The following is a 15180-nucleotide window of genomic DNA, read 5'->3' on the forward strand; positions in this document are numbered from 1 at the left end:
ATGGGTGCTAAATGACTAAAGTGTTGGGCCCTGGGGCCCAAATTCAGAAGCTCAATACAATCCATAATTAACAGGAATCCTCCATTGCAGATCTTCCAAGTCAAACATAAGACTACGATAAATAAGTAAAAGACAATCTTGAGTTTTACCAACTTTAATTGACCACATTTTGTTTTAGATTTTCTTGCAAGGGGTTTGAAACATATCGTTAAATTTCCTAAATCGATGATGGTTTATCATAGTCATGAGATATTACTTATATAGTGTATTGTATTTTACTGAATACATTTTGATGAACTGAGTGGTTGTGAGATATATTAGAATATATAGAATGAAGTGGGAGTTGTATAAACACTTTCCTTTGTATTGGTATCTTAAGGGCAAAATGTCTAAGGCATAGTTATAATGAAAAATACTATGTAAAGTTCTTCTTTAATCCACTATACTGTATAACATGGAAGTAACTCATGTAGATATAGCATTTTTTTTTTTAAATACGTTGCCTCTAACTCAAATTTCTAGTTTTAAACTAGAGTATTATATTTTCCTTACAGCTAAGCTCCCTTCAAGTCTTGCCTACAAAAAATTAAAGTGATTGAAAATAAATTAATTGCAATTGGAGTTCAAGTTCCAATCCATGAATATAATTAGAATGGGTGAGAGGAGGCACGTACATAGGTAAAAGGAAAACCTCAGCGAAGAGAGAAGAAATCTAAAATAATTACTGCAGTCATATGAAGAGGAAAAGAAAAATATAGGAAATGTTTTATCTAAAGGAGAAAGAATAGAAAAATAAGAGTATACATATCAAATGTGGCAAAATGGAGAAGGAAATCAAAGAAATAGACTAAAGATGAAAGCTAAGGGGTGCCGATGAAAAGGCAAGACCCTCAGTCCAACACATGTACTATACATTTCTAAAAAAATTAATGTTATAAAAAATCCAAAGGTATGTTTTAATTTAATAAAAAAAGAATAAAACAAATAAGCATACTTCATCCAGTTTATTTGCTTTTAAAATAAACTTTGGTAAATATCCATCTAAGTTTACCATTGCGTAAGACGGAATTAGTGATAGTAATCCAAATCAAAATGTAATATGCTTGCTTCTTGACTTATAATATTTGAGAAAATTATAGAAAAAACTCGCTTAAAGGTCATCTAAATTGATATTTTTATTAAAAAATGCAGAAAAATTATTTACAAATGTTAATTATAAGCCTTTATACCCAAAAAGACTAAAAAACGTCGAACACAATGCACGAAATCGTGTTTGTATTTAAGGATAAGCCGCATTCATAGTCATGAACTAGTGAAGTGTAAGACGTGACATTACATGTGAGATCTCGATACGCAACAATAACACAAATGATACAATTCTTCGTTGATAAAAAGATATATTTAAACTTTATAGCTTGTAAATAGAGATTAGTAAGTATAAATACTGTTTATTATTGGTATCAGTTGAAATACTGGTACAATAACCTTTTTTTGTTTGATTTCAATTACAGGTATGTTGCATCTTGGGCAAGTATCCAGCATAAAGTGAGTAAAACCACATTTCAGAATTTTCAGGCTTTCCCTAAATTATTAGACTAGGAAAAGGATTAAAGAAGCTCAAAATTATAGGTATTATTGTATTTTAGTACAGGATAATGTAACCACGAAAGAAAACTACTTTTTTTTTTTTTCTATAGAAAAATGGGTAAAGTTTTACAAGTCTACAGGGTATTTCGAACAGAAAATGTTTTCCTGTAGCAAATAACGTGATTTAACCGAATTTGACCTTCATTTTAGGCTTGTTTTACCATTATATGCCGTTTCCCCAGTATGTTTTCCCCACCCATTAGGTTAGGGGGGAAAATTTAGGTTTGTTGATCTCCATTTTTAATCAATGCCTGAGGAACTGGCCGCCGATATACAAAGCCTTCCCAAAGTAAACCCCTATGCGGTTATCGCACGTAGCGCAGCGTGTACTGAATTTTAGAACAGAATCAGTGAGGTAATATTAAATTTTAAGCTAACTTAGGCACGGCTTGGCAAAGACCAATAGTGAATAATTAGTGTCCGTTCAACAAACTAACATACCAGTAAAGACGCTGTATTAAATGTGGTTGATGATGGACACTGGGAAATTTCCCCTTTTCTATGCGAACGGCAGGCCTGGTGACCCAACGATCTGAACACTTACCCAGGGAAATTTTATGGCGTTTATGCTGTAGTTTTTCCTGTTTTGAACTATTTTAGTGACGATAACTGTCGGAAACTGTTTCAAAGTTATAAAGCCAACTGAAACACATGGAGTTGCGCCTGTAAAACCTTATTTCATAAATGATGTAAAAAGGTATGAGCCGTAACCTATGGTTCTCCACCCCACCCAACCTAACCAAACCTAACCTAAATTAAGACGCCTTGTGCTAACCCACAGAGTGGACTTGGACCCTCTCCCCCAACAATGTGCCTGGTAAAATTGCATAACCAATAACTGGTTTTTTATTTAGATAATAAAAGGTATTTGTGCTTTATTTTTGGGGATTTTGAAAATTTTTTATGATGACAGCTGTTGGAAACCCTTACATTACTTACAAGCTGTAATGACAGCCACTAACTAATATTGCCCTCTTATGCAAGCAAAGGAACCAATACCTCTATAGCGGTAGCATCTCCACGGCTGTCTGGTGCCCTGGCCAACCTACTACCGATAAACTAGGGTTATAACTTAGCAGTTAATAATAGGACTCTCCCCCGCCCCTAAAATGCTATTTCAAAATTCTGTACACTAAGATTTTCAGTGAGTAAAAATATTGTATTCTAGATCAGTTAAAGTAACATTCTGCCCCTTGGTTAGGTTAAGGGGTATGTAAAGATGTGATATTGATTAGTAGTGGTGCATTGTTATAGATTTACCTTTCCTTAACCTTACTTTGTAACAACCCCTTAATATGTTTATGAATGTCTGACCTTAACCAGACAATGTAATGTTGTGGGCTTCCTGGAAATAATTGTTTAGAATCTGATTATATACAAAATCTAACATTTTCAGGAACTTATTTTTTCCAAAATATTGACTCTCAAAGAAATGTCATCGCTTTTTGCATCATTATTATTATTATTATTATTATTACTAGCCACGCTACAACCCTAGTTGGAAAAGTGAGATGCTATAAGTCCAAGGGCTCCAATGGGGAAAAATAGCCCAGTGAGGAAAGGAAATAAGGAAATAAATAAATGATGAGAACAAGTTAACAATAGATCATTCTAAAACAGTAACAATGTCAAAACAGATATGTCCTATATAAACTATTAACGTTAAAAACAGATATGTCATATATAAACTATATAAACTAGATGCAAATTTTTTAAGTGAAGTACTTTTGAGCTGTTAGATTTTTTACATAGGTCAGCGGTATATTACTGTACACATCTCATTTTTATCCTAGACTAGATGACTAATTTTTTTTTTTTTTTTTTTTTTTTTTTTTTTGTAATATAGTAGACCTCATTTCACAACATTCTAGGTCATGTTAGGACACAACATCTTCGGTAATATTAGGGTAGAGTGTACATGTACTTATTTATTAGTAAGGACAGGGCAGGTCAGGTTAGGTTAGGGTAGATTATTTTTTTGACATCCTAGTGTGGGTTAGGCTAAGAACTGATTGGTGTTAATGTTTATGGCAACTAGTGGAAAGGTAAATCTATCAAAATATTGACTGTTGATTATAGTTACTTACACTAGCTTAGTTACTAGAGATTCCCAAAACCATTTATAGTTTATTTTCATTTTGGTTTTCTACAAAATTTTGAGTTACATAGAGATGCTGGGGAGACTCAGAATGGACTCGTTTGCACCAACATTATTTGTTAAGACATTTTCAAACATGATCTCTTGTGGAAAAATAAAGGCCATGCTTCATGTATTTGGTGATAATTTAATGCAGCTTATCATAAAGTCACCCCTAATAATATAGTATTTTGTGTAGTTTATTAAAAAATAAGAATTAGATTGGGATTCATCATTTAAGTCTACCTTGCAAGCGAACGTATAAATTTTTCTATGCCCAGTAAAAATGGTTGCTCAAAAATTTGTAATCGAAATGATATTGCCATTCAGTATTTTTAAGTTTCAGACCACTGACCATCTTTTTTTTTGAAGCTTCAAGAGTTTTATCCTTTAGTTTTACAGATCCCCAGAAAAAAATATACATGCATTTCAATAATCAGAGAAAAGATAATGGAACCTATTATTTTGAAAATAGCATCCCTTCAGAAGATTAAATTTGATGCATATGTTCTTGTGTTGAAAAGGTTAACATGTGTAGTGTTCTTAGTTTTTGTTATATTTTTGTTGTACTTTTTTCTTATTTTCCTCCTAAAGTTTATTCTTTTTGAACCTACAGTACACCTTTCCTGTTGGGGCCCTTGGGCTCGTAGCATTCTACTTTTCCAACTAGGGTTGGAGAGTCGCTTTTACTAATTGTGATGTGACGATTAGCTCCTACACAGATACATTCATTTGTCCTTTAATAGAAGCATGAATTCCTTGAAACAGGAAATTCTGTTGTTAAAATTTTATAACGGGTGTCGGTAGTTACTGGCTGGTAGTGGAGGAACCCCTTCTCCCCTGCCAGCTCCTAGAGAAGCCACTTTGATTTCAGCCTAGTAGTACAGATATACTTTCGGTCAACAAGCATTGCTCATTAATTACTTTTTGCTTGCCTGTATGCCTGTGCATGGAGAAACCACGAGATGCCATCTGGTCTTGCCCTGGAATTCCTGGATAATGTTGCGGAACTTTCATGAGCAGGCCTAACATGGATCTCCATTCTTTATGCTCTGCTGGCAGTGGACATGACTGTATGCAGTCTTTCCCTTGTGAGGAGTGTACAGAGTCTCGGCCTCCCAGTAGCATGAGTTCAGCAAGAAGAGGAACAAGAAGACCAAGCTAGATTCTTCCCCTTCGGGTTCTTCCGTTTAAGGCGAAGAAATCCGTTGATTCTCTTCTCTCTCTTCTTGGAACTCCGGCTTCTGTTCCTTCTCTGTCACCCTCCTGTCATAGGCATATTTTGATGTCGACAGAGGAAGATTATCTATATAGTAAAGAAATCAAAGGTCTTCAAGTGATCTTGCTCGTTCTTTTGAGGGCTTGCCGACTGGATCTCTCGTGTATTCTCCCCAAATACTGCACTGTATTCTATTCATTGGAACTTACTCCTTGAGGAGGGGGTTATGTGATCATGATTTTGAACACTTCAGTTTGCCTACGCTCTCTTTGAGAGCATTCAACTTTTAGCGTGCCTCTGTACTTGTGTGCTACCTGGAAATTGATCTGTCTCCTGTATGTTCTCACCCTCTGGTGGGCGAGTGCTCTCCTATTCGCACGCAAGTACACGGTTTATAACACACTCGTCAACTTGGCGTTATACCTCCTGATTTGAAGAAATCCTGATTTGCTAACACAGGCATCACGATGACTACCACCCTGTTCGCTGAAAATCTTCTCTGACAGTAGGCCAACCTATGAGAACATGCTTTTCTGAACTCTTGAGTTTTTTAGAACTTGCTGAAGTCTGGAACCTTATGATTGTGTAAAGCAATCAAGAATCGTACAATTGGTTACCAATATCAGAAAATTTATGACTGATTTTGGGAATCATGCAATTAGGAACCGCACGATCTGGAACAATTATCTAAATTTACACTCGTTCCTCAAAGGTTCATCACCTATGACCCACTGGGGAACTAGTTCACCTGTATCGATTACAATTATAGGAAAAGTGTAAACATAGCTGTTCTTACCCTGCCTTTATGGATTGGCAGGAACAATACCTCAAGAGACTTTCCTTGTGATCACTCCTTTATTTCTTGAAGTTTTGCTGGTTTAAAACCAGAACTCTCTCTACCGTCAAGTTGGGTAATAACAGTTGCATGACGAATTCCATTGTAAGTACTCCTCTCCTATGAGAATCTACCATCCACAAATGTAAAGAAGAAGGGATGAGGCACTTGCCTAAATTTCCTCCTGTCTATTGGATGTAATCCGAAAGAAAGATCACCCCTGCTCCTCAACCTACTGGGAATGCTTACAGCTCTTCTACTAGCCTTTAATGCTTCCATTCATGACCTGTCTACGAAGCCTTCTGAAGCTGGTGTACTCTTGTGAGTAGAAGATGCGATGCAAGGTTCATTTAGCTGAGCACTGTTCGAGCAAACGCGCTCAATCGATAGAGTCCCCTTGTAGACTTGTAGGCTATCTCTACTTAAATGTGTGGCGGGAAGGTGTAGTTTGTCATCATCACTTGACCTGTTCAACATGCAGTTATGAATAAGAAATTTTTGGGATTCTCCCAGTCAAAGACTAGCAGCAAAGTTTTAAAAGCTGTCTTCCAACATCTCCGGGAATCCAAGATGCTTATGACTTTCCACCCCTCTATCCCTAGTTCTCTTATTCCTCAACAATTGGTGAAAGACATAAGAGATTCAGAAGGACCCTCATAGCTTCAGTCCCTGATCTAAGTTTTTAACTTGGATTCATACCTGAACTCTTCAAGAGATTCAGCTAAACTTTTGAGGTGGGGAGCCATCATAGTCTCTACCTCCCAAGAGCTAAAGCTGTCTGTAGCGTTTCCATGAGTACTCACAACTCCCATGGTCTTGTGATTGGACCTGATCAAACTCCGAGGTAGCCCTGTCAAATCAAGAAGGAAAACCGCAGATATTTTCCAGTGTCAAAGCCATTGTAAAGGCTAGATGATTATCTCCATGTCCTTGGTTTAGCAGCACCTGGCAAGGGCCTAGAATCCACGTAACCATGACTTTAATCCTTCTTTGTTTCCTCCCTACAAAGGCAAGTAGAGGGGCAAGAATGACTTGGCTTTCTGTTCTTTGGGAGACACCACAACTGTTCCTTCAGTACAGAAGGAATGACAGATCAGTCTGGCTGAATGGGAACAATCATACGTATGTTCTTACGAGGTGGTCACCCGTGCAGTCACCCAAAACCAGAGTATTGGATATACTCTAGCCCTCACGAAGAATATGTCAGTGGCGCAAGTGCTAAAGGCCAGAGTCTGGGAGTACCTGGTAGACTTTACAGCCCACTGTCCATGGGAGTATACCCACAACTCTTAAGATTCGTTTTTATTGTGACCTCTGTTAGTTGTTCAGCAGGTTGTGTAGCTTACCTAGGTCCTTTTGGGACAAGAAGTATCTCTTCTAAGATAATGGTTGTGAAGTTTGACCAGAGTAAGAGGTGGAGTGTCTGGTCCTTTTCCTCTTTCCTTCCCCGCTCTGCAGTTGCAGCGATCCATCCGTTATTTGCTGAATTGGACATTGATTCGGGTGAGCTTTTACAGTATACCCAGCAACTATTCTTCACAAGTCAGTTATAGAAGTATATCCCCTTCCTCCTTACGAGGGGTAGGATGTATAGAATGTAGGATACATTACACTTAATTGTCCTTACATTGTGACATCACATCCTTCCGAGGTTATAGGTTCTTTCTTGACTGTTGTCAGTGTACAGAAACTTAGTCCAACCCATGAGGATCCATTCTCAAGTGTTGGAAGGTGGTAGGAATCAACACATTTGCACCTTTCTCAAGTCAAAGTGTATTGACATCCCAGGATTGTAAACCAGCCAAAACTGTTAAAGGGGGTTCCTCCCCCTTAGGATGATGCGCCTATTAAATGACGAGGGTTTGTATTTATGTAGGAACAAATTTTAGAATTTCCTGCCTCAAACATATTTCTATTAAAGGGTTTAAGTACTTCAGTGTAATTGTTCAATGGCTATTTCCCTCTTAGTAAGGGTAGAAGAGAGAGACTAGCTTTGGTAAGCAGCTCTTCTAGAAGGACACTCCAAAATCAAACCATTGTTCTCTAGTCTTAGGTAGTGCCGTAGCCTCTGTACCATGGTCTTCCACTGTCTTGGGGTAGAGTTTTCTTGTTGAGGGTACACCCGGGCACTCTGTTCTATCGTATTTCTCTTCCTCTTGTTTTTTTAAGTTTTAAGTTTATATATGAAAGACTTATTTTTATGTTGTTACTGTTCTTAAAATATTTTGTTTTAATTGTTCATTACTTTTCTTGTAGTGTATTACCTTATTTCCTTACCTTGCTGGGCTATTTTTCCCTGTTGGAGCCCGTGGGTTTATAGCATCCTGCTTTTCCAACTAGGGTTGTAGCTTAGCTGTTAATAATAATTATAATAATAATGATAGAGGACTCAGGTTTGTTTAGTCAGGAAAAGTATGAATTAATTTGAAATTTAATTTTATTGTTCCTTTAGCAGTTGCTAAGCTATTCATTTTCTATTTTATTCTCATATTTTAATGCATCACTGTGCTGAAGTCATTGCTTTATGAAATCTTGATTTTTAACTATTGTAGTATTTTCCACTTCAGGTTACTTTAAACAAATACTGTAATTCCATTATTATTACTGCTTGATGTTGAAAAAATTAGAAAGGTAGTCTGTACTTTAATTGATAAAAGTCTTCATTATTGTCTTGCAAATACTTGATACCTCCATAATTTTTGTAGCAATAATATTTTTCTGTGTTTTACAGGTACAATTGAGTGTGTAGATATAATTATAACACAATGGATGCAAGTCAAGGAAATAACAATAAACTACCTTCAAATTTACCACAGCTACAAAATCTCATCAAGCGAGATCCTATCTCTTATGCAGAGGAGTTTGAAAGGCAGTATTCCGTGTATTCTGCTACACTTGTTATATTTGAACAGAATCCTACTGTACATAATGACCAGTTACATGAACTTGTTATGTTTATGGCACAAGTGAGTCAACCCTTCTTATTTTTTAGCGACTATTTTATTGAATTGTTCCTATGCACATACAAACCTGGTACCTTTAATAATAGTATGATTTCAGCAAAGCTGGAAACTAGGTTGTTAAAATTTATAACAAGGTGTCAGTAGTTACTGGCTGGTAGCAAGGGAACCCTGCGTTATTTCGGACTCAGCTTCAAGACTCACTTAAGCTTGATGGTTTCTTGCAGTGTTTGCAACCTCACCGTCTTTGTGAGCAAAGGATAGGGGTGGTTTGGGGGAGCCTATAAGTCTTATCTGCTGAGTCATCTGCAGCCATTGTCTGGTCCTCCCTAATCCTAGTTTGGGTGGGGAGGGGTTGTCTTGGGTGCTGATCTTATGTATAATATGGTCAGTCTCTGGGGCATTGTCACTGTCCCTTGCCTCTGCCATTCATGAGCATCCTTAAGGTTGAATGTGGACCTCTATTCTTTATATCCGGCTTGCAGGGTGCACGGCTGAATGCAGTCTTCCCCTCGTTTGGAATGTAGGGAGTAGTCGGCCTCCCAGTGGCCGGAGTTTGGCAAGAAGGATAAATATAAAACCAAGCGAGGTTCTTCCACTTTGGGTTCTACTGGTAAGGCTAAGAAATCTGATAACTCTGAGCGATGACTCCCTTAAAACTTTATGGCCATCTTTAGGAAGATAAGGAATACCTTCCAGAATGAGTCTCCCGTAAGCCTTAACTGTATCAAAAGCAATATCTCCGTCACAGGAGCCTGCTTCGTCTGCTGCATCTGCAGAAGCCCTTAGCTCTACCAACTCAGGGTTTTCTTCTCTGGGAGTGAGAGCTAGAAAGCAAACATTGCCTTTAGAGGAACCTTCAGCTTCAAGAAAGCACTTATGTCGTCCTTCGCTTCCTAGCCCTTCACCGGCTGTCTTCATCGGGGAAACAATCTCTTAGTATTGACCAAATAGCATTCATTCTTTGTTGGATCTTGCGCTTCATCACGACCACATGTTGATCATTTTAAGCTAGGCTCTCCTGCAGAGTATTTGGCTGTGGCTGCATCTATGCTCACAATCTACCTGAAGTTGAAAAGTCTATTGAGATTGCTCACGCAAGTAAACCCTTCAGAACACATTTGCCAATTTTGTAGTGCTATTCCTGCGTGTGCAAACACCAAATCAGATTAGTACTCTCCTGTTTGCTGCTGATGATCTCTGACAGTCCGCATCACTACAAGAGCATGCTACTCAGAGCACTCTAGGGCCCTTTTTTTAGGAATTATGAAATAGCCTTAGTGCGTAATGGACGGATTAAGACTCACTGTACAGTACAATCATCCTCACAGTCTCAGAACTTTACTGTACTAGACGAGAACAGGAGAATATTGCTATTAGAAGTCGACACATTGACAGATGAACTGACAATGCATTCACATTGCGACTTACGAACTTCTGAGCACAAGCTCTCTTCAATTAGAATTTTGCATCATCTACTCTAGGATTAGGAGGGAAGGCCTTTTGAAGAACTCACTTTGGTAAACGCAAGAGTATCTCAACGCAATGGCTCGCTCTCCTTAGGATCTTTGTGCAGCTTGCTGTGAACACACATACGCACTTAACAATTGGAAGGGACCAGGTTGTGCACTATCAGGCACGGGTCCAGCTGGGTGATCACGCACAAAAGAAATAATCACGCCATCTGACTTCAACACGGACAATCTCCTTATGGTTTATAATAAGATTTCTATTCATACCTTCAAACACTTTCATGATTTCAAGCACTCTCCTCCAATAACAGAAAGACTTAGAATATACTGTACACTCCCATTAGCAAGCTTGCTCTCCTGTTCTTCTTCATGGGAAGCACTCGCCAATCTGTAATTTTGATCGGTTATATAAAAAGCTTTGCTCAAGGAATAATCCCCATTCTAGATACTTGGATAAGGATATTCCTTGAACTTTTCACAGGCAAAGGCAGACAGCAAGAGACCGAACCTCCCTTAAGGAGAGTCAATGCCAGAGTACAAGGTTTCTACTTTGTTCTCCTTTAGACAGTCTATGAACCCAAAGGAATGACACAAGTATACGTAAGAAAAATAGGGATCTTTCACCACAAGACCATAATACTTTGAGACTGCCCCTGAATGAGAGGTCCCTAGAGACTACATTAGTCAGACATCACCGATTAGCAGACAATCCAAGGTTAATAGGTCGTCCCAAAGTGACAGTGGAAGCCTTTCAGAGGCACAAGCCTCCGCTTTGTTACCCAAGGCAAGTACGAAATCGAAGAAAATTTCTAGGACTGCTAAGAGAAGCAGAGCCGATGGCGACACACTGGAATATTGACCTGGTACAGTTCTAGGACAAGAAAAAATTTCTAGACTTCAGAGTTGGTCAGCAGATTAGGAAGCATTTCCTTTGTTGAGAGATCAATATTCAAAAGCCAATCCAGCTACACCTGACTCAGGCCTCGCTCCAGTGAAGCAGAAGAGACAGAATCACAGTTGGCCTTTCTGAGAGACTGATTCTAGGCAGGTCAATGATTTGTGAGAAACCATTGAAATCCTTAAGAAAGGCAACAAGACTGCCATAGAAAAGCTGTTCAGGGCACCAAAAACAGCCAAAACACCTTTATAACTTCCTTGGTCAGATCTAGCTAAGAAAGCAATTGACAGACCTGAAAGTTTCTGGTAGGAGGAATTCTCATAGGGCCAGTCATTCAAATGAGATTTTACTACCGTGCCTTTCTAGGCAAAGAAAATTTTGTGACTAAAGACTCCACCCCTGTACCTTTGCTAGAAGATGTAGCTGTCTCCACACTTACACCTGGAACTTCTATAGAGAAGCTGGGTTTTCCCACCATGTCATTATCTTTCCCTGCCACGGAATATCAAATATGGAAGGTAAGCAAAAGTTATCCTGCAAGCAATGTCATGACTGGTGGTCGATTTAGTGGCTTTCTTTGCCTCTTAGGAGTCATCGGACCTTGAGGAGAAGAAACAGCTTATGAACTTTGTTTTGTTTAGGGCTAAGACATTCCTTACTGGCCCAATAATCTAACTAATGCACCAACTGGGTCCTAAAATGTAAAGACGCCAAAGCTGCAAAGTTGGCGAGGCATATTGGACAGAAGGGGGTTTAGCATTTAAAAAGGCCCCATTTATGAACAATCCTGTTCTCTTCCCTCTGGAGGAAGTAGGAGAAACAATAAAATCCCTCTTTGTGCGATCAGTCACCTTCAGAAAACCAGTATATAACAAAATCAAGAACCACCATGCCTGTAAGGTTGTCCCTCAAGGAAACTATGGTTAGATCAAGGTCGACGACACTGATAGCTTCTTCCTACAGAAGGTCGACCGATGCCGCCCAACTATTTTGCTCCCGATTTGGCCAACCATAAAGAGGAAGTCAGGAGAGGGCCTAGGTTCCATAAGGTAAACAATCCCCCACTGCAACTGCCACTAGTGAGGTAATGCCTCTCAAGCCAAGGGTCGAGGTGGCAATACCACAGGATTTAAATTTAAACCAGCCAATTTGGTTATAGGAATTTCCTCCCTACTGAGAAAAAGCCAAGCCTCCTATTAAAGGATGAAGGTTTGGATCTGTATACTGTAGAAGCCAATCACAAATTTAAAATGATTTTCATTATTCCCAAATGCATTATACAAACCTGAGTGCCTTTAGTTATACTTTACACCTCATCTACCATGCAAGTACTTGGGGGTCAAAATGGCTTCAGAGTAAGCTGGCAAGGGTCCAGCCCTTCCCCTGATCATCATCATCTCCTCCTGCGCCTATTGACATAAAGGGCCTCTGTTAGATTTTGCCAGTCTTCTCTATCTTGAGCTTTTAATTCAATACTTCTCCATTCATCATCTCCTACTTCACGCTTCATAGTCCTCAGCTATGTTGGCCTATGTCTTCAAACTCTTCTAGTGCCTTGTGAAGCTCAGTTAAAACTTGATGATCTAAACTCTCTTGGGGAGTGCAAAGAGCATGACCAAAACATATCCATCTACCCCTCACCATGATCTCATCCACATATGGCACTCGAGTAATCTCATAGTTTCAGTTCTAATCCTGTCCTGCTATTTAACTCTTAATACCCTTCTGAGGGCGTTGTTCTCAAATCTACAAAATCTGTTGGATATCATTTCATTGTCACACTATGACTAGTATTTATACAGTAACATCAATCTCACTAAATTGATATATAGTCTGATTTTTACATATGATTTCAGGCGATTTGATTTCCAAATTTTATTTAACTTAGCCGTTGTCTCATTTGCTTTTTTCAGTCTTTCACTAAACTCTAATTCTAAAGACCCTGTATTGAAGATCATAATTCCTAAATACTTAAATGATTCTACTTTATTAATCCTTTCTCCTTCCAATAATATTTCATCTTCCATTGCTTACTTAGTTCTCATCATCTCTGCCCAACCTGATGTGATATTTCATGCATTCTGGTGAGCAGGCATTGCAAATCCTGTGGTGTTCTGCTAATATGGTCATCAGCACTTTGTTATAGATTTTAACAACTGCGCTGAAATCATACTCTTTTAAAAGGGCTCTGGTTTGTAGATTAGAGAAAATAAAAATTACTGTACTTTTAAATTGTGTACTATTCATACTTGGTGTGTTTCCATCGACAATAAATACTATTGATAAGACTAAAGATGATTTTGGTGTACAAATTTTTATTGCAGTTTTTATTCTATAGATTTACACCATGTATCCAGTAATTATTACCACAGAAATTGCAAAATTTAAGAAACTATTTGTTAAATATGATAACATAATTTTGAATTATGAGTTGATCAGTTTTGATAATGTAGTTGCAGATAGTATATTTTTATGTATTATAGTGAAAATATTACTTATTCATTTATTAGTCCTTGTGCTTTTTATCTTTTCCATATGTAGGTTGCCCAGTGTTACCCAAAGGAGTTGAAAGAATTTCCTCAAGAGCTTATGACACTTTTAAAACGTCATGCCTCGGTATTACATCCTGAAATGCGAATGTCGCTGGTTAAGGCCTTGGTGCTTTTGCGTAATAAGAATTTATTATCACCAACAGACCTGCACATTCTCTTCTTTCAGTTATTAAAATGTCAGGTGAGTTTCTAATGATTTTTAGAAGTAATTTGATCAGTTAATGGTAATTTATTATTATATTCTTGAAGTGTTAACCAAAGTTACATGCTACTTCATTTTGGTAGTAAATTGACATAAGGTTTAAGGCACATATAGCAAGTTGGGGTGTATATTGAAAAAGCAATTACATACTATAATTTTGTCTTTAAATGTCTGATATATAAAACAAAGGAAAATGGTTTACAGTATTGTTTGTTACATTTGATTGGGGAAAAATTGCAAAAAAAATTACAGGGATTAAAAAGCTTTGCAATTATGTAGATGATTATTTATATACTTGGTAAAAATAGCAATAAAATGTCATAGAAATGTAGAATTCACTGTTATTTAGTGGGATGTTATAACTATAAAATTTTCAGTTTTTAATTGAGAAGACAACTTGTCGTGCTTTTTAGACCAGAGGTCTGCCTCAGTCTTTTATTGCTTAAGTACATTGTTTCTCCGTTATGGTTTTAAGAGATATCAGTTGAATTAGGTTCAAACGTAAATTATTGAACATAGATGATTATAAAGGGAGATTATCCATTTTGTATGTCATACTTACCTTGTCGTTGCAACTCATTCTAGTCAAAATTGGTGCAAAGATAGAATCTCGCAAAGTTTTCTTGCTTGAGGGTACACTAGGGCACACTATTCTATCTTATTATTTTTTTCTTGTTTTTTTGAAATGGTGTGTTGGGCAGGCTTAATAGAAGGGCCATGGATGCCTGGTGGTTTATCAAGAGGTTGTCTTTTCCTTTTTCTGATTCTTTTTCTTCTCAAAACCATCCTTACTGCCCTCCCTTCAGTTGAAGTGGCTTTCCTGGAGGGTATTTAGCCTTGCATGGTGTATCGGCTCCTCCATGTTGACCAGTTTTTCCGACTTTTTACTGTAGTCTATGGGTTTCATCAATCACTTTATTTATAATTCTGTACATTTTTTTTTTTTATAATTCTTGTCAGTCTAGTTTTTAAGTATGATTCTTTTTTTATTTCTATTAATTCTTATGCTGTCTGGAGACATTGAGCAAAATCGGGGACCAGTACGTCCTAGATTTCGTCAATGTCGTCTTCTGTATTGCAATATTCGTGGTCTTCATGCAAATATCCAAGACCTGACAGTTGCGTGCAGACAGTATGATATTCTTTTGTGCTCAGAAACTTTGGTTTCTAATATGAGGCACTCATCTGAGCTCCTTATAACTGGTTTTAAGAAGCCAATAATGTTCAAACGTGATGCCATCCCTAGGGCCAGGTGAAT

General features: G+C 37.8%; 1 protein-coding gene across 1 annotated transcript in view; it reads left to right on the forward strand.

Annotated features, from left to right (window-relative positions):
• The first annotated feature begins 1277 nt into the window (after window positions 1–1277).
• The window catches only part of Mys45A (SDA1 domain containing protein Mys45A), a 30239-nt gene continuing 16336 nt past the window's right edge, over window positions 1278–15180 (forward strand). The window contains exons 1-3 of the mRNA XM_068366848.1: window positions 1278–1431; window positions 8570–8804; window positions 13710–13901. Of these exons, the coding sequence (XP_068222949.1) occupies window positions 8604–8804; window positions 13710–13901 (393 nt within the window). The 5' untranslated portion in view covers window positions 1278–1431; window positions 8570–8603. The remainder of the gene's footprint in view (window positions 1432–8569; window positions 8805–13709; window positions 13902–15180) is intronic.

The sequence above is a fragment of the Palaemon carinicauda genome, chromosome 44, assembly GCF_036898095.1.
Source record: "Palaemon carinicauda isolate YSFRI2023 chromosome 44, ASM3689809v2, whole genome shotgun sequence".
Classification (NCBI taxonomy): Eukaryota; Metazoa; Arthropoda; class Malacostraca; order Decapoda; family Palaemonidae; genus Palaemon; species Palaemon carinicauda.